Raw genomic sequence first — 20,077 nt, forward strand, 5'->3', positions numbered from 1 at the left:
CCCCGCCGTTCCGCCCCCGGAATGAAACCGCCGGAAACGCACACTGAAAATGAAGTTTTATTTAGAGAAATTAAAAGTCGCGTTACATGATAAAAGGCGTGGAGTGCCGTAGCTCAAACGCAGCGGAGGAGAGAGGCGCCACGCACACCCAGCACGGTGCGGCTCCGCTCCTCGTACAGTAACTGAACTGAAAGATACACAGGAGTCACCCAAAACCCACAAATACAGCCTGAAAATGAACCCAAGCCTCACAGCAGAACAGCAAGTCTCAGCTCCAGCTCCAGCTGCCGCTCACAGACCCTTCCGCTGTGTTTAACACGATTTCAGACATCCCTTTGTTCCTGGAGAACTCACCGCATGCAGAAGCATTTGGCCTCCGGCTGGCTGGCAGCTGGGCACCGTGGTCCGCAGGCACGAGCTATGGCAGAGCGCGGGTCTGGACAAGCGCATTTACCATGTCCATGGCTTTTATGCCCTCTACCATCCGCAGCGCGAGTAAAACACAGGGGAGGAAGCCTGCCAACACCCAGCACGGGGGCTTTGGAAAGCAAGCGAGGTGGAGACCAGCAGCGTGCAGGCAACTTGCGGAGATGGGAGCAGGTGGCTGGGGACCCGGGCTCACACCGCTACCGGCTACAGAAGCGACCACTGTACTTGGGGACGATCAGATGTTGTTAAATTGATAGCACAAGTCCATCCTACAACAGCAGTGACTACAGCAATTAGCAATCCACTATGCTCTTGACATGCAAATTAAGCAGCACCACTGGAGAGCTGTGCCCTGTGCCGGTTAGTGACCAGCTCTAGCAACCAGCTCGGCTCCTTGGCCGCAGGCAGAGGACCCGGGCAGCTGGAGCGGCGCACGCTGTCTCTAGCTGACAGTTTCACTATTGCTGTTGAAGAGCCTTCTAAAAGTAAAGCAGACTGCAACAAAACAAAACACTAACAGACTCACATGGCAATACAATAATCCCTTAAATTTTAAGGTAAGTTAAATTCCGTACAAATCAAACTTCCAAAAATATTTTGCAAACTCTGGCATATGGCTATGATACAGTATGTACAAATAAAATACCAGATTGGTTACATTTTATTGCTAGGTTGGTTTTTTTTATTATTATTTGGTTAAGGAATTATACAGTAGTGTATAAAAGGGTGTGGGAAGTGGCAAGAAGTAAGTGTTGGCTTCTTGTCCTCTCAAAAGCCAAGGTTGGTTGGTTTTGTTTTTAAATACTGTATTTTCAAATGTCACATCAAAAGCATCTCCATATTGGGTCATGTCTGCATTACCCAAACAGGATAGAAGAGCAACAGTGAAAGAAGCCTAGGCAATGGGTGACAGGGTTCCATTTGTACACTCCTTCACTGATTCATACTCCAGAAGACAATTATTCATAAAACATCCAGTCTAAAGTTTTATATGTCAACAATTATGAACTGACTTCCACATAAACTGATGTTTCAGCAAGGTGGGCAACTTCAGTTCACTAATCATGCAAAAAACTCCCAACAAGATCGGTGACATTCATCAGCAAAATCATCCGACTTGGCCCTGATCTAGCCCGCAAAAGAATCCCTTCTGCAAAAGTAATTTTCTATCTTCCAGAAACACTCAGCGTTCAGATCCACTACGATAAACAAACCCTTAGGCTCCTCTATAGTAAGGAAACCTCACTTACAAAGGACGCGTCAGTGGAGAACGTGGATGCGACTGCATGCTCCTATCCTGCTTTTTCCATCCTTCTGTTGGCGAGAACACAAAAGGTAAAGGTACCAAGAAGGGATCATGCTCACATTAGTCAGGAAACAGCCCACAAACCTGCCCTGGGCCTTGCCCACCCACTCACGCTCCCAGTGACCAGGAGCTTTACTCAGGACACTTCAGAGTGGCCCCAACAACAGCAGATGGAAGAAACTGGCAGCACCAGCAACCCTGTTGAAAAAATCTCCAGTGACCAGTCAGCGGGACTGTCAGCACACTGTTGATCATATCCGAGGCATGAACTATTCAGGTGCTGCTCAGCAGGCTCCGTTGTAGAGTTTTACCTCTTAAAGCATCTGTTAAAATTCTTCAATAGCTTTCTTTTTTTAAAAAAATAGGCTCATCTTGCAAAATAATCTGGACGCAATACAGCAAAGCTAGAAGAATGCTGAAGTGAAAACCCAAGCACTTGTTAGGTAATTGCTCCTGTAGGCTCATGATATAAAAACATTTTCAACTCTTCCTTCTAAAAATATATCCTGCTGTAGATGGGCATGATTCACCACTCCTGCTTTCCTCTGACTGAGTCCAAACTCATTCATGGATATAGTCAGTCAAAATTAGAAATTTAGCTGAAGCTCTTAACCAGTCCTTTTAGGCTCAGTCTCTCCTCATAAAACAGCTTACTACCAACACAGCCCCTGACACAAACTTCCCCTTAAATATGCATAATTTACTCTATCTCAGATATTTACAAGCAGAAGGAGGCCATCTTTACAAGATAGATTTCTTTCTGCTCTACATAAAGTGCAGCTCTCTAATTTAAGGCAAATTTCAGTGAAATATAAAACCATAGTTTTATTTTAGTATGTACACATTTTAAATTAAAAAGAACTCCTTTGAAAAGGAAAGAATGAAAGGAAAATGTTTCCAAGTTTGGGAATTTTCTGGATTTTAACACAGTCCCAATATTATGTCCTATCGACATAGAAATTTGTAAATTTCTTTTCAATAAATGCAAACAAAAAGAGGTGGCAATGTGTACAGTAATTTAGCTCCAAAGATCAGTAAAACACTGGGAAAGTGCAGACGTAGTTTTTCATGTCCCGTAGTTTCCTTTAGCTACAGTAGCATCCATCAATATCACATTTCTAAATATATAACCTATACACCTAAAGCTAATCTCAGTTCTTGTAATGAGTATTTCTCATCTCCATCTGTGTCAAATTTCTTAAAGCTCCATGACTCTGGGGTTGTAGAGCCAAGCAGCTTTTGAAGATCTTCATATGATAGTTTTCCATCAACATTTTCACTTGCTTTTTCAAACAAATTCTGAAGATCTGCAAAGAGAAAAGCATTTAGAAGTAGGTCCTTTAAGTACACAGGAATATCCTATAAGGTGCTCTTCCAGTTTTACTGCACTATGTCTTACTACCTAGTAATTAAATAAAGCATCCCCAAGTATGCAGTTTGCCTTCTGTGTTGTTGCAAGCTGTCAGTGGCAGGTTAAGAGAAGGAAGCATAAACATTTCTGGATTAAATTACATTAAATCTGGAAAAAAAAAAATCCCTATTTCTGGCCACGACTAATAGCCCATTCTACAACCACTAACTGCATACGGATGAAGTTATTCTCCACAAAAGCCAGCTCTGAATGACTGTTGCTATACCAACAGCACAGATGATATAAAGGGAAAAGTGTCTATTCATTTCCTGATGCAAAGCACTGCCCTTTCAGTAGCGGAAAAGACTGAATAGCAAGACCCAGAAACCATTCGTTTGACCAGTCAGTGTTCTCCTAAAAAAAAAATAAAGAAAAAACAAACTACACTCACACCTACTTCACTGTCCTTCAGCACCCTAATTTTGCCTTTGGCTTCTCTCTCAATCTCTGGGGCACTTAATATAATACTTTAGCACTCAATTACAATTCGCTTATAATGCGCACTCCTGATTAAATCCCAGTTTCTTTTCTTTTACATGCTAGTCTTTTCTTTTAGGTTGTTTGGTTGTTTTTTTTAATTAATTTAAAAAAAAACCCAAAACAGCCCGTAGTTCGCAAGCTTTTAAAATTGACCTCAATTCTCCCAGAATGCCCAGACACACTACCATAATTCCAGTTACACTTACCGTCTCCTAAACATTTACATGAAGTATTCAGAAAAAGAAGAGGTCAGCCTAGAAAGGACATACCTTCGATGCTGGAAATTCCTGGTAAGGACAGATGTCTCAGCTGTCCATTTCCCTCCGTGTTGTCATCAGCTGACCTTGAAGCCAGCCTTGAAAGGTCTGTGGGCTTTGCTGTAGTACTCGGACTACTTCCAACTAGTACAAAACAATTTCTATTAGTTTTACTAATTCCACAGAATTACAGTTAGCAGAAACAAAAAAAATCCAATCAAACATGGGTTTTTTTTTTTTGTATTACAGATACTGTACGGGATAAGAATGCTGCAAAATCATTTCAGAATACAGCAGGGTTGTCCCCTTTTACCAATAACAGGAAGAACAGAAGGAAAGAAAATTTATTTTGGACAGTTACACAGCTTTAATCTTTCATGTTGTACTAGGAGATGTGCATTTGTAAACCCCTTACAAAGAATGATTTGGAATCACTTTCTACTTCCCAGTCTGAAAGTGCTGCACAAGCTTTATTAAGCAAATTACATCTTCTAAATTTTCACGTTGTCAATGCAGGTATCTATCTTTCCCAACAGCAAAGTCTAAACTTCCAAGTTGCTGATTAACAAATTAACAACAAGCTCAGTTTAATTGTAATGAAGTATTTCAAATCTTATCTTCAGCACTACCTGAATATATACAGCAAGAGTGCAGAACTGAGGTAAGGCAGCAGAGATGCAGACCTTTCCTCTTTTGAAAAAGCAAAACCAGATGTTACTGGGTATAAGTTTCTACAAGTTAATCACTGTATGCCTTCAAATACAAGCTATTGATGCATATGACTCCTGCTATACACATGGAAAGTCACCTTCAAACTTCTCTAGTCATATACAATTTTCTGGTTTAGAGCCATCAGTCCTACCACTTTGAAAGAACCTTCACCAAAAAGCTTAAGGAACAGTCTAAATTATCCACCTTCATTAGTTATTCTTTGAATTACACAGGGAACCTTCAGGTTTATAGATTACTATTATATGACACTCTTACCATTCTTTGATGTCTCAATGGGTCTGTCATTTTCTGGCTTGCCTGTTAGAGCACTGATCAGCTGAAGCTTCTCTTTTAGTTTTGATACCTGAGAATCTCTAGTTCCTATTTCCTGCACAAGTAGAAAAAAATTCTTATGAAGCACCCCTTCAGTAAATGGAGAAGATCAGGAAAAGAAGTAATTCAAAATATGTAAGTACTCGAGTGACTGGGAGGTCTCCAGGCTGATCAAGTTTAAAATGATAAACAGGACTTAAAAATTTAAAAAATCTGCAAGGACTAAATTCATACAGTCTGTAAGAAAACAATAGAATCAGTACCTCAACCTGAAGAGTAGGCAACCATTTTGCAGACACCAATTTCAAAAGAATCTGACATTTAATTTCTGTATTCCTTATATAAATGAGCAAGAATTAAAAAAACCTAACATAAAACAGTCAAACTTGGAGCGAACATTTATAATTAGTTGAATTGCATAATTCTTTCAATCATTTGTCTGCAGTACTGACTATCTTAGTGCTGAAGTCACTATATCCCTGTCAAAGTAAAACCACCACATTTTTTAATCTGGAGTTCCTTTGCTCTTTTTATGAGTAGTTTCCAGATTACAGATTGAGTTCACATCAACCCAAGCCTAAAACCGACAGTGTGGCCAGTTCCCTCACCCGACTTCTTTCCAGAAGATGGAAACTAACCTCAGCAGCGCCACCTCTTATCCGCAGCCCACAGTTTGCCCATTCAGGCTGTTAAACTCGTTCACAGCCAGTCATCAGATCATTACTGGGCGGCTGCTTTCATCAATTCCTAGACTCCACTAGTGCAAAGTTTGTCTAAGTCAACCCAAGAAAGTTTTTAAACCTGGATAAATGCCATAACCCCGTTTGTGGTGTGAACCCACAATAGTTGGGCTAGCTTTGCTGAGAGCAGGGCAATGGGTACTCAAACGAGCCGGCTGCCAGAGACCCCTGTTCCACTGGGCCTTGGTCTGAACTTCCCAAGATTCTTTCAGCTGCATGGAAGGATATTACAGCAGCTCTGCTATGTTATCCCATATGGAGTCAGAATGGCAAGACTTTAAACTATTAAAACTCCTCTGCCATCCTAATTGACTTCCTGTCCTCAAAGTGGGGTGGATAAGCTGTCCTTCTACTCTGGACTTTTAAAAGCAACTTCTTCAGACTAGCTTGCAGATCTTTCCTCAATTAAGTCTCATTTAAAACATGATTATAAAGACACTGACATGTTCTACTAATCCAGCGCAGTTTGTGTTTCCTTACTGTACCTTTAGCTCTTTATATGAATGAGTTTCATTATCTAGTTGATCTTCATTTTCCACTTTTAGAGAGGTAGTTGCATCATTCCCCTACAGGAAAAATGGAGGAGAGCTGAGTTTATTCATGTGCTTATTATTTTCTACAAGAGAGTTTCTTTCCTTCAAATTTGGCAGGCATAAAGCAGGAAAAAAATCAGGACAAATACATGGTAGGATAAACATGAAAACAGTGGGTTACATAATTTACCACAGCAACGTCAGCATGTTCCCTTATCACTAAACATACAGAACACCTTCTCAGAGACTGGCCCCAGTATGGTATACAGAAAGCACTGGCAGGATTTACAAACATATTTAGTTTTTTTTCTTTTTAATATTTAAGCATCACTGAACAATCCAGAAGCCCACGTAGCTCCTCAGTGGTCTTAACAGACCCATCCCAGAGCGCCTTCCTAAAACATAGTTAAAGAGGTTTATGAATCCCATTAAGCGGTCACCCAAGTCTTAAATGTCACAGTGTTTTGGACATTTCTCTGCAGATTCTGCAGAGAAGAAATGACTACTTCAGAGATACTCTTAACGTTGGTTATCTGTTCAGAAATACGGAACAAATTCTAGCCTTTTACAATGAATTCCTAAGTGTCTCAAGTTTCATTCTGACATTTTCTTTAGTGAGGTTTGAAAAGCTGTATCCGTAGCGTATAGAAAGTATTGAAACTACCAGGCTGAGCAGACACCCTTAGTCATCAAATACTTACCACATTGGTAGACAAGTTCTCTTTTTTGCCCAGATTATTCACAGCAAGGGGAAAGTTTTCTAACAGCATAACCCTCCGGCTAAGGTCACCAATGCTTGAATTCACATTCAGAAGCTTGATATCATTCAACTTTTGGTACACCACTACAGAATTATTTAGCTCCTCCAAAGCTGCATGCAGTGACTGGCTTTCCTGAAATACAAACCCAGAACATGTCAGTTTACTCAACCTCTGTAGCGCTCTTGCTATTAACAACATGGTGACTGACCCAGTTTAACCAGGCAGACTTCAGACTGGCTGCCCACCAACCCAGCTGATAACATCCAACTGGAAGCTTCCAGAAAGTTATTCCAGCTTTCAAAGTTTGAAACTGAGATTTTCCTCAGGGCTAACCTCTTTGTTGCTAATGTAATCACTTCAACCGTGCCAGCAAACACACAAAGCCTATTCATCTAATTTTCCAGGGCAAGCTTAGTAACCACACCAACTATTTATTCCCAAGAAAGCATGTCTTAGGCATATTTATACACAGGAATCATTTTTGAGGAAGATATCAACTGTATTAAATGTAAATAAATGCAGTCATTCCATTCCAAGCCATTCAACTAAACACTCACACAGTATCCTCTCTTTTTTGTGGCTGAATCCCTGCTTTCCACACCTCATTACACTGAGGGTGACTCAACACGTGCCACTCCCAAATTTGCTCAGATTGGCAACTACCTGCCATAAAACCCATTTGAAAAAAAGCCTTTAACTCATTGCCATTTGCATAAGCAAAGTACACCTATAATTTATTTGATATTCATTTCAGTCTTTTTACTCCTCACCCAGTTAGAACGCAAAAAAAAAATACTCAGACTAGGATAGTCTCCTGTTTGCACGTACACAGGAGCAAACTACAGATAACAAAACATAACAAAATTATATTTCATTTTGAAGCATGGTATCGGTATTGTCTTGATAAAAAACATACTTTTTTGTACACTACAGTACTGCAAAATACACATAAAAAATTATTAGTGATACTGGTACCAATATTCCTTATGCAAGGAAGAAAAATACCTGTTTGCAATTTTCTGTCTGATTTCTCTCAGTCCTTGGCACAACAGTGGAGGGAAGTGAAGGTATCTGTTTTAGTTCCGTCTAAGGAAAGAAGTAGAAAGTTATGTTACCAAATGCCTGTAAAAAACAATACTAAGCTTTTAATAACTGGCAGGCTGTAACTAAGGTTGTCTTGCTACAGTTATAGTCACTCAAGTCTGTTGTGCATGCAGTATTTTAACTAGGCTAATACAGAGTTTTCTCTTTCAAACACATAAGGTCTAAATTTATTTTAATTAAACCCTCCTAATTAGTTCTTCTCCCTTTAATGAAGTATTATGACACACACTTCACTGCTACCATACACACTGCCATATCTGCAATGTTTTCATAGCACCCACTGACTGAATAAAATTTTATGTGCCCAATTTAGATTTTACCTGCAAGTATTCTTATTAAAGTAATGCTGCATTGCATTTAGCCAAGAAAAATTTGTACTGGCTCCGTTTGTTAACCCCAAGTGAGAGGTCAGTACAAATACGAGTAATTTCTACTAAAGATGGTCAGTAATTTCATCCTTACATGCATCCTTAATTCAACCAACAAACTATTTCAACACTTCCACCATCCCCAATCCTAAGACAGTGCAGACAGTTACCATATGCAGTGCCCAAAGCTCCACATCTGTGTAGCAAGGAGCAAAAATCTGCAGGAAAAGAAGTGTAGTAGGGACCAACAATTCTGTCTCCAGAGAAGTACATACTTGGTACCACATTGGAGATGTCACACAGGGATTAGCAGATTACCTTATTAAAGTACCAACCAGCACGTACTGAAACTTCAGAAGTATTTTGAAGGCACAAGGCAGAACTCCACACAATTCTTAAACTTGCTTGATATTAGGCAGGTAACTGTTAAAACGCAGTGTTAAATCATTACATTTTCTTACCACATCGTTCTGAAGTATTTCGATGGATTTCTTGTATTCTTCGATAGCTGTCTGTATATTTTCAACATCATGGGAAACACTGGTAAGCGTGCTACCTATGTTCGCTACAGTCTGGAATAAAGAAGATGACAAAAATCTCAGTCTTCCTCAAACTGCACTGTCCCAAAGTTTCAATCTGCTAAACACAATGTTTTGTTAGCAAAACTGCAGGCAGACTGCCATAAAAATACGCACATGAATTTCAAGTATTCAGAACTTTCTTTGCAGACAAAACTGCAAATTATACCACATCATCTCCAGGCCAATAAACAAAGGCACACTCTACAAGATGACAGCTTAAGCTAGATAACTAAAATCACAGGTTTGCTACTCCCACTCCCAAAACAATACAAATGTTCTGGAATTAATTAAAAAAAAAATCCTGATATGAAGACATGGAGTATTTGTACTGAATACAAGGATGCTGACATCACCAATTTATCCTGCCTTAATTGTCTTTCAGGGCTACCCAGACACATCATACACCACAAAACTAGTCTGCCAAAGGTTGCAGATTAGATTTTCAGCAAGTATTGCCTTTTTAAAAAAGGCAAGAATAGCTCTGAAGCATCAGCACAGCCCCTGTGAATTCTGCAGGTACAGTCAGTGTGCTCCAACAGCTGCCTTTGCTTCTGACTACCCCTGTCTCATCCTTCCCTTGCCTCCACCTATGTGAATTCCTCCTACCCCCAGCTCTAACTTTAGAAAGTAACTATTCTGTAAAGCTGCACTGGTGTTTTAGCAGCTGACAGCATGGCACCTATCAGAGTCAGACTGTCAACCAGGACATCCACAAACAGTACTGGAATGATAGAATCTTAAGGTTGGAAAAGACCTCTAATATCAAGTCCAACCATCAACCCAACACCACCAAAAGTCACAGTAACAGGACAGAGCATGACCCTATGCTTCTCATTCCATTTTTAATACTTTCTTCAATCATTAAAACAAGCAGAACCAATCTAAAAATACCCTTTTCCTATGACCCCGTTAAGCTCATAAGCTCTTAAGGCACTGAAGTGACCCTCTAGCTACCCAGACTATATTCAAAAGATATCCACACAAATCTTCCTCCAGCTTTTCATTTTGCAATTCTGAACACAGGTTCAGTAAGCAATCTCTCTGTCCTGGAGGATCTCAGGACACCTTTAGCACCTTTCATCAGTCTGAACAAGAGCTGCTGTCCAAGAGGAACTCCCTCAGTAATCCTTCAGGACTCTTAACACCAGCAGGAACCTCCCCATTTTCAGGAACAGTACCTACAGGGAAAAAGACTTAAGAAAACCAAAATCCTATTCTAAGAACAGCAGTCTTTTCATATAATCATAGAATAATTTAGGTTGGAAAAGACCTTTGAGATCATTGAGGCAGTGCTAGGTTAACAGTTGGACAAGTCCACCACTAAACACCATGTCCCTAAGCACCACATCTACATGTCTGTTAAATACCTCCAGTGATGGTGACTCCACCACTTCCCTAGGCAGCCCGTTCCAATGCTTGATAACCCTTTCAGGAAAACTTTCTTCACTAATATCCAATCTAAACCTCCCCTGGCAGAACTTGAGGCCGTTTCCTCTTGTCCTATCGCTTGTTACTTGGGAGAAGACACCAACCCCCACCTGGCTACACCCTCCTTTGAGGTAGTTGTAGAGTACAATAAGGTCTCCCCTCAGCCTCCTCTTCTCCAGGCTAAACAACCCCAGTTCCCTCAGCTGCTCCTCATAAGACTTGTGCTCCAGACACTTCACCAGCTTTGCTGCTCTTCTTTGGACACGCTCCAGCACCCAATGTCTTTTTTGTAGTGAGGAGCCCAATACTGAAGACAGTATTCAAGGTGCCAAGTACAGAGGGACAATCACTTCCCTGGAGCTGCTAGCTATGCTATTTCTGATACAAGCCAGGATGCTATTGGCCTTCTTGGCCACCTGGGCACACTGCTGGCCACAGTACTAACCCTGGGGAACACCACTTGTGACCAGCTGCCAACCGAATTTAATCCCATTCACCACAACTCTTTAGGCCTGGCCATCCAGCCAATTTTTCACCCAAAGAGTACATCCATCCAAGCCATAAGCAGCCGGTTTCCTCAGGAGAATGCTGTGGGAAACAGTGTCAAAGGCAACAACCACAGCCTTTCCCTCATCCACTAAGCAGGTCACCTTGTCATAGAAGGAGATCAGGTTAGTCAAGCAAGACCTGCCTTTCATGAACCCATGCTGACTGGACCTGATGCCCTGGTTGTCCTGTACGTGTCGTGTGATGGCATTCAACATGACCTGCTCTGTAACCTTCCCTGGCACCAAGGGCAGACTGACAGGCCTGTAGTTCTCCAGATCCTCCTTACGGCCCTTCTTGTAGATGGGCATCACATTTGCTGGTCCAGTCAACTGGGACCTCCCCAGTTAGCCAGGACTGCTGACAGACAATTTCTTCCAAGGCAGACAGGTAATCCCAAAGACAGCTGAATGCAATGGACAGTTGAGCAGGAGATTTTTCACCAGGGCTATCAAAAGCCAGGCTACCCACCTACACCCACTGAAGTTCTCCTGCATGACAGAAAGTAGTGCAGCACGCATGCAGAGGTCAAAGACATCCAAGTCTTGAAACCTATCGCTTCTCATTAACGTGGCACTTACAAGCCATTAAAACTATAGTATTTAAACCTTCAAAAAGCTTTTCTACATTCAACACCTTGCAATATACCTCCTGGAAGGATTCCAGCTCTTTTTTTCATTATATCAATTTTCCAAAACATAAATGCAAACAAGATAGCATCAAGAGAGCAGCGGAAACAGATGTCATATCTAACACCTTACCTAGACGCAACAGCAGAGACTGGAAAGAACTCAAAAGTTCCCAAGATCTTTGATTCTCATGAAGCATGACCAAGGACAGACTTATTTCAACATGAAAAAGCCTTGCTGTTCAGCAGATCACTGCAAGCTGACATCTGTTGGCCCTAACACTTTGTCCTGACAGTACTAAAGGCAGCAAGATGACAACACGGTTTTTCTACATTAAATATATATAAAAAATATGAAGTAGGTGCACGTTCCAGACTAGGTACTGCCTTCAGATGTACTTCTGATATGACACAGTGAAAATCTATCATGCTCATAACAGCAAATTAGAAGCTTAGGAAACAGCTTTGTACTCCTTCCAGAAACAGAAATCCTAGCAGTCTGTTCAGCCAAACCACATTAATTGCTTTGCATGTGACTACCTGCTGATTATACATTAATTTTGTTGGGATAGGAAATGAGAAGTAGAAACCCGTAAAAGCCACAAAGTCCGGACTGACATTAAGTGTTAGCCCAATATAAATACTTATTGCTAAATAAACAGAACTGCCATGGAAGAGCCAGGGAAGTTTCAACAAGCCATTCTTTTTTACCAAAATAAACAGGACAGTTCTTTGGTAAAGAATGCTCAGCTGAGGCACATGGTAAGACACTGTATTAACAGAAGCCACTTTAAAAGTAAGCTTGCATCACCCAGTAGGGCCCATCTTTCAAGGGATTGTCAGAAAACCATCCTAGTACAATTCATGTTTTGCTGTGCATGTACTGAACACCAAGAAATCTCCCACACTAACATTCCAGGCCCACCACTCCCCAGGTTAGACCTCTACCTGCCTCAAGACCATAAATGCAGAGCCAGATGCAGAACCATAGACTGTTCAAGATGAAAATGGATTGCTTTCTGGAAAACTTTCTCTTTTCAAATTAAAAAAAAGCTAAACAAACCACGTATTTGCAAGCAGAGTTGTAAAACTGCAGACAGATGTTTTGCAAGTGTCTTAAATGATATTAAGATTAGCAACCTGAAGGAAAGCAACCAGAAAGATCAGTGCCAAGGCGAAGAAGTGACAACATAATACAAGCAAATGCATCTCCAGAAAGAGATAGACGAGGCCTTCAATTTTTTTACCTGCCATATGTTATTGTAGGACCATACAGTATCAAGTATATGAAGTCTAATTTAAAAACAAGAGAAGCAAATACGCCTCACATGTAATTCAGGTAACTCCTGTTGTTACTGCTATCCCCAAGAGCCCAGCTGCAGCTTAGCAGCACAGAATGCTTTTAGCAATAGCCACATTTACAGTACTTGCCTTCTGAAGTTTCTCTACTGTGACAGGAAGAGAAATCAGATCAGAAGCAGCCTTTATGTTGCTTTTGAGATGATTTACTGTTGAGGTCAATAGTGATATCTAAAAACAGAGAGGAATATTTAGAATTAGTCAACATAATCCTGATTTTGACCTTCCCCAATGCTAATGACTTCATTTGTAACAGTAAAACATAAGACAAGACAAAATTATATATGCACACATACAAAACACCGCTGGCTGTAGGTTAGAAGTCCTGCCTAGGCTACATTAAAAAATATTCCGCCTCTTGCAACAGAAGATTTTTTTTTTTTAAACTGAATGAAAGCCATAGAAGCCCCTTCTTTTCAATAAGGTACCCTCTGCCCATTTTACATTCATGCCCTTAGAGAGAGGCTGTTGCCCAAGAACGGTGTAAAAAATTGTGCAAGAAGCCCTTGCATGGAGGAAACAAGTCAACCACTTCTGTATTCAGCAATCAAAGCCAGCTGGCAAAACCCAGCAAAGCCATGCAACTTCTCTAGCTGAGTGAAGTTGCACGTATCACCCAAACCTTCTGCTACAGAAGTGGAACAGTGACAACCTGAGTATAGCAGGTTAACTCAATTTCTGTCAACTGTTTGACCCAGACAGCAAGTTATTCAGTGGGTCAAGATTACTTATTCTAATTGAGAGTTGGTCAGATAAATTAAAAACAACTAGTCATTAATTGCTAACACTATTGCTTTAAAGTCAATTTGTAGCCATTGGTAGTCAAAACAAAGAAAAATAATTTCTTTTCACATTTGACAACACAAAAGTAGAGCAGATAAAACCCACTTTCTTCTGGTTAAAAAAAACAGTTGTTTCACAAGCTGGGGAAATGGGCAAGATCCTAACTTTACCGTAGGCCAATGCTGATCAGCTGGCATGCAGAGCCTCTGGTTCCACAGCTGTGAATATTGGCTGAAATAAATTCCCAGCAGTACATCCCAACAATTCATGGAAAACAACAGTAACTAAATTTTGATCCCCAGAAGAGCTGGCTCAGACTCTTAACCAGACCCTGAGGTAACTTGAGGGCCTGCAAGAACCATGTGCAAGTATCTTTAACGTCCACGTGCAGATGATAGTGTTTTAGAAGTCCAATGAAGCACCCAAATATCTGTGGATAATGCATACTGTCAGGTGCCCGAGAAAGCAAGTCAAATTTTCAAATATATTTGTGTGCCCCATTAAGCACTTAACCACTGCATGGGGCTGAAGAAAAACCAATCCGAGCAGGCACCTCAATACTCTTAAAAACTAAACCCAAAGCACCAGTGTCAGGGAGGGTTCCCCACACACAGCTCTCTATACCACTAACTGTGAGTAGCTCTGAACTTTTAGCCTCCGAGGCAAGAATTTCAATAAGAGCCTTGCTGGATGCTTTGTTTGAAGCATGAGTTAATACAGCAACTGAGGAAACAGCTTTCTGTTAAGTAGCTTAGTTCTAGCTACATAAACAGAGCTAAGATTTACAGCAGCTCAGATTCTAAGTGTGTATTATCAGATTTTATATTCACGAGACACCAGTGCTTCATTTGTAGCAACATGAACTTGCACTGATTTCGGTAACTTTTCCATGTTTATAAAACATTTGCAGACACTCTCAGAAATTTGGAATGTCAAATGTCTCATCATAAACATCACAATTATTTGGCAGGAAAGTTAAGAACCACACAGTTGTCAGGTTCTTTTAAGTTCTGCCTGAAGTCTTTCCACCAGTTGCGTAATTTCTTCTCTTTGCGATCAGTCTCCAGTCCAACTGGATGCTCAAAATTTTTGCTTGTTTAATAATGAGGCTTATACTCCATTTTAACTTTTATTTTAAAAGTTTAGCATATGGTCACAGAAGTCCTTAGATAAAAGCTCAGCACTGCACTTGAAATTAATTTCTGTAAAAATAAATTTGAATGGAATATTTTATTTTTCAAAACCAAGCACTGATCCCTCTCACCTGTTTATTGATCTCTGTGATATTTATCCAAATTTTATTTAACCCCAGTTCTCCAGTCTCAATTTGTTCTAGTTGCTTTTGCTTCTGCACCAAATCTTCATTCAGTTTAGGAATTTCTTGGAATGATGTCTTTTGATTAGATTCCACTAAAAAAAAAAATAAATTTGTTTAAACCCCCCCCAAAAGTCCAGGTAAATGGTATTGAAAGGCAAAAGCCAAATTACAAGCAGCAACATCTACAGCAGTGAAAGAAGGCAATAATAGGTTCTACATCTAGTTTTATTGCCAATTCAAAACTAAGTGTTTGTTCAGAATGACAGCGCTTTTTTGTTTTAAGAGTACTAACGTCCGCAAAGAGAACTCAGAGAGACTGTACTAAATTTAATACTTTGCAATAGTACTGTCATTCTGGCAAGCCTTGGCAGGTCTTTATTTAGTGCAGTTATTCTACATTACTTTCACAAAGAGACATGAAACAGTAATGGGATGGTAAATGAGAACTGCCAACAGTACCAGGGCAAAGGAGGTACACAAAATGAACCCTGGTGCCCTTCTCAAGCCTGCGAAGGGGTTGCTGACAATGAAGTGAATTCCAAAGAGATTAACATGATTACAGTCGTTCCATGTGACAGAAAGGCAAGTGAAAAAATGTATAAGCTTACACACTAGCGTCTGTTGGTAAACAAATCAGTAAACAAGGTCCTTGGAAATAAAGTCAGTTATTACTGCAATTAATACTAGACGAAGAGGGAAACATGCAGCTCAAAAATTCAAGTGTGCCTCAGAAATGCAGCTCTTCCAGGTCTGCAGTGACTAAGCTGTTTAGCTGCAAGCGCTGTTAGGCAATCCTAAATCCCTAGGTCTGGGAAACAAATACACAAAGGTTTTGAGATGGAGATGACAGAGTTCTCCAAAACCTGCGCCTCCACCCTGTAACGCAGCACTGGAATGCTCCACAACAAACAGCCATCGTTCAGACCACAGACCCCCAAGAGCAGTGGGACATATGTGGTACATAGCTGGCAGCTCCCAGAACAAATTTCCTTGTGCAACCCACCCAGCCAAAAGGGGAAGCCTTCACGAGTACTTCGTGCCCATGGAGTTGGATGTCCAAATACACACAACCAGAAAGCTGTGCATCTTCAAAAACCCACTTCACTTTTCTTGAAGCACGTCCTAAAAGTCATTTCTAGGCACAGAGTAATCTCCATTGATCACTCAAGATCCAAATAACACTTTCAAGTTAAGTAAGACATTGAAAGGTGTATTTTAGCCAAAACAGACTGAGCACTATTTGTGTTTGACACAAGCAGTTCACATGGCATCTGATGTTTCAGAAACTCTGGTAGACAAATTATTTTTCATTTTGCCAATCTCACTATGTACAGTGAGACTCCACTTAACTTTCCTAGCACTGCAAAAAACATTAAAGTGCTATATGCATTCTTAGCATCATTACTAACAACTGAATGGAAACACTACAATAACTTTCCCCTACCCCAAATACACTACATGCAAATACGTCTTATTTTTGGAAAGCACTCATACCATACACAGTTTGTTCAAAGGATGGCAGAACATTAACAAATATCTCCATGGGAATCCACTCTTATGGGGAAAACACCTGGATGAAGATTCAGAGGAGGAAGATTCTTTTTCCAAACCTGCTGCTGGACAGACAGATCCCGTGCTTTTGTTTCTGCAACCACCTGTCTCAAAGCACAATGTTAGCTTTTGGAACCAGGTTATTTTTGCTGTCTTTTTTTATTGTTCTTTTTAACTCTGTGCCTCATTATGAGACTCACGTCCAGCTTCTAGGCAGGCTATTACAGTGGCGAGGAAATCTGAGACTATTTTATCACTAGACCAACTATTAAATGCACAGCTTTTCTATCAGAGCTATTGAGGAGAAAACAGACATGCTATTCGTAATTGCTAGACAGCAAGAGAGACAGAGAGAACTGCTTTAACAAAGAGGTCTATGTAGAACAGGAATGATGAAACTTAACTACACCAAAGCCAACAACTGTTGGCATTGTGCAAAACTTTTACTGCCGGTCCTTACTTAAACCAGACCAGTCCATGAAGAGTAGTAGTCAGCTTACCCAGAACACAGAAACAGCTACGCAGAGCTGTTGGGTACGCTCACAGCCACAAAACAGCGCCTGTAACTGAAGGTGTCCTCCATAACTGGTGGACGCCAGTTACGGCTAACTTTCAGAGTTCAGTATCAGCTAATACAGAAGTACATCTATCAGCAACAATTCCTCTCACTCCCAGGCAGCAGGTTCCACCTTGGCAGACAACTCCCCACCTCATAGCAGAGTTACATGCCTGAACAGGAAGCCCTAAACACCAGCAGCAAAGAATTTCTACATACATTTCCTCAATACCTCTTTTACCACAAGCAAATCAAGCCCCCTGCTTACCTCCAGCCTTAGCAGCCTCCTAATTTCTTAATTGATTTCACCAGCCTTATTTAAGGTCACCTTCACATCAGGGGCACAAAAATTCTAAGATGAAGACCACAGCTATGGGACAAAACCCAGTCAACAACGGTGCTCCTAAGCCAAAATGTTAACTACCTAGCTTTCCTGATGCAGACTACCTGAATGCTTAACCTTCACTCTTCTGCTCCATTCACACAGCTCCTCAGCTTATCCTTGCCTTTTTCAATATATAGGATTTTAAACACTACTAAAATAAGGCATCAAAACATATCTTGTGTACAGCGGTGAGGTATGGAGAGCCAAGAGCACACATTACATGCAAATCTCACTGTTTGTTATACCTCAGCATTACAGAAGTTATAATATTGAAACCTTACACAGACAGGGAAAGCCTTAGATCTACAAGCAAAATGCTTCACGTTAACTCCACGCTTCAAAGTATTAAACATGATGTAACTCCACACCGTATGCAACACAACATAAAAGCTGAACAACAGGTCAACACAAGCAAGATAAACATCAGAGGATATGAAGGAAAAAACCATTACATCGAAGCAACATCCAAATTGCAGTAATGCCACAGCAAGTATTAGAAGTTTTTAAAAGAGCTCAAGACAAGAACAATGTTTTCCATTAATGTTTTTTAAGAGATGCACTAAAATCCCCTAAACTGCTTTTACGGGGCTGATCAGAACTTTTACTTTTTAAATAGGGGCTTCCTTTGGAAGAGAGCACTCACAAAACCAAAGTCAGGAATTTTAGAAATGTAAGTAAAAGCAACTACAGGCCCACTGAGTCCAGCATCCCTACACCTCAGGACATATACAGCAGATAAGAATATGTAACATTTGCCTTAGATTCGCCCAGCCTCCAAGTGTTTTTGGCTCAGAAGACTCCTCAATCCAGGGGCAGTTTGTCTACTCAGTACTTTCAGATTTTGAATAAGCAGGCAGGCAACTAAAGCTCTTCATACTGCCCAAAGCAAATGTAAAATAGCATAGTTACATTGACACTACTTACTAGTTCGAAACTTCTCCTTTATTGCATCCAGATCCTCCTTGAGAGCCACCTGCATCCAGACTAAGCCAACGCACGCTACCACACAAGCGGCAAGAATGACAAACGCGCATAATGGGTAACACAACTTGCAGCATCGTAGATAGTCTCCCCTGGATAAAACAAAAAATGACAGATTGTGAATATTCAACAGTACCACGGAAAGTTTTATTTTAAATGCTCTTCTATCAAAGTAAGGGACAGCGCTGGAACAGCACATGTTTTGGCTGACAAGAGCTAATGAAGAGCTTTTCCAAGAATAAATAAGGCTACAGAGAGAGATCAGGGCTATTACTCTCTGTTCAGTTTATTCTCAGGAGGCACATCTAGCATATTTTAGAGCAGCTGTCAGGTTTCCTTTACTAAGGCTTCCTGCTCTGCTCACATAAACTTGTTAGGAACATCTGCTCGATAGCTTGGAAAGCAAGCTTCAAGAAAGGATATTACCATAATGTTATGGCAAGTACTTCTATATTATCCTAAACTGCAAAAGACTAAGTTTCTCTGAGACAAGCCTACTTTTAATTATTCTCAGAGGTCCATTAACAACGCTGCTACCTAACAGAAAAGCTTATTTATTGGCAAAAGCACATCACATCCATGAGAAAGCCAGCACTGCCTCAGCTTGTGGATACAGGATTGCACCACGCTGAATGCACACAGATAACTGCGCTCAACATTTCAAGCAACTAACCCCAAGCTGCTCTAAGGACTGCAGCGAGCATAAAACAGAAAACACAAGAAGAAAAAAGCCAGAGGGTGGTTCAGATCCACTTCTGCACCCAGCCAGGCCACCTGTTGGGCCAGACACGCTCAGGGCAGCTCCAGGTCTTCCCTGGCAGTCCCCAGCACCCCACAAGCCCCGAGAACCGCGAAGCTGACCCGCTGAGAGCAACGCAGCCGCCTCCAGCACCGCCCCGGAGACCGGCGCTGAGGCGAGGCGGAGCAGGGCCGGGGCCCGGAGGCAGACCCCCAAACGGGCCGGGCAGGACCGGGCCGGGCACCCAGCGGCAGCCCCGGGGACTCACTTGCCGCAACGGCCCCGCGCCCCCGCCGCCGCGAACTCGTCCTCCTCGGAGCTGGACTCGGAGTCGGAGGCGGGGGGCTCGGTGCGCAGCAGCCGGTGGCCCGAGCCCTTCTTGGCGGGCTTCTTCCTGCGGCCGTCGGCGGCCAGGCCGATGAGGGCGTTCAGCTCCTTCCGCTTCTTCATCCTCTTGTGGGGTGTCGGCGGCGGCGCGGCCGGCGGCTGGCTCCCGCCTCCCTCCTCCTCCGCCGCCGCCGCCGCCGCGGCCGCCGCCAGCGCGCCCCGGCTCGCCAGCCTGCGGCCCGGCCGCGGCTACAGGCGCTCCGCGGGGCCGCGGCCGCTGCTCCCCCGCCGGCCCCGCGGCAGCACACCCAGCCCCGCCGCCGCCGCCCGCGCCATGGCTGCTCCCGGCCCCAACGCGCCCCGCCCCCTCCACCTGCCAGCAAGCCACGTTCCCATTGGGCGGGGCGGGACCGCCCCGCTCGGGGCTTAAAGGACCAGGCACGCCGCCTAGGGGGGTCGGGA

The 20,077-nt window shown here is 42.1% G+C and overlaps 1 protein-coding gene across 1 annotated transcript; it reads right to left on the reverse strand.

Moving 5' to 3' along the window:
- Window positions 1-39: 39 nt before the first annotated feature.
- On the reverse strand, window positions 40-19,955 carry EFCAB14 (EF-hand calcium binding domain 14). Its single transcript, XM_054833879.1, has 11 exons — window positions 19,557-19,955; window positions 18,493-18,641; window positions 15,023-15,168; window positions 13,048-13,146; window positions 8,895-9,005; window positions 7,967-8,047; window positions 6,902-7,093; window positions 6,153-6,233; window positions 4,871-4,982; window positions 3,896-4,027; window positions 40-3,042 (listed from the first exon to the last, which is right to left on the reverse strand). Exons 1-11 carry the CDS (start codon window positions 19,736-19,738, stop codon window positions 2,867-2,869), a joined length of 1,461 nt encoding a protein of 486 aa, XP_054689854.1. The 5' UTR covers window positions 19,739-19,955; the 3' UTR covers window positions 40-2,866.
- Between the last annotated feature and the right edge of the window lie 122 nt (window positions 19,956-20,077).

The sequence above is a fragment of the Grus americana genome, chromosome 8 (genome assembly GCF_028858705.1).
Source record: "Grus americana isolate bGruAme1 chromosome 8, bGruAme1.mat, whole genome shotgun sequence".
NCBI lineage: Eukaryota > Metazoa > Chordata > Aves > Gruiformes > Gruidae > Grus > Grus americana.

Excerpts from the sequence above, each read along its gene's own strand:
- EFCAB14 (XM_054833879.1), bottom strand. The coding sequence starts at position 19,738 with ATGAAGAAGCGGAAGGAGCTGAACGCCCTCATCGGCCTGGCCGCCGAC. Across the intron at positions 9,006-13,047 it reads CAGTAGAGAAACTTCAGAAG|ACTGTAGCGAACATAGGTAG; the intron begins GCAAGTACTGTA and ends TCTTTATTCCAG. Across the intron at positions 3,043-3,895 it reads AGGAATTTCCAGCATCGAAG|ATCTTCAGAATTTGTTTGAA; the intron begins GTATGTCCTTTC and ends TTCTCTTTGCAG.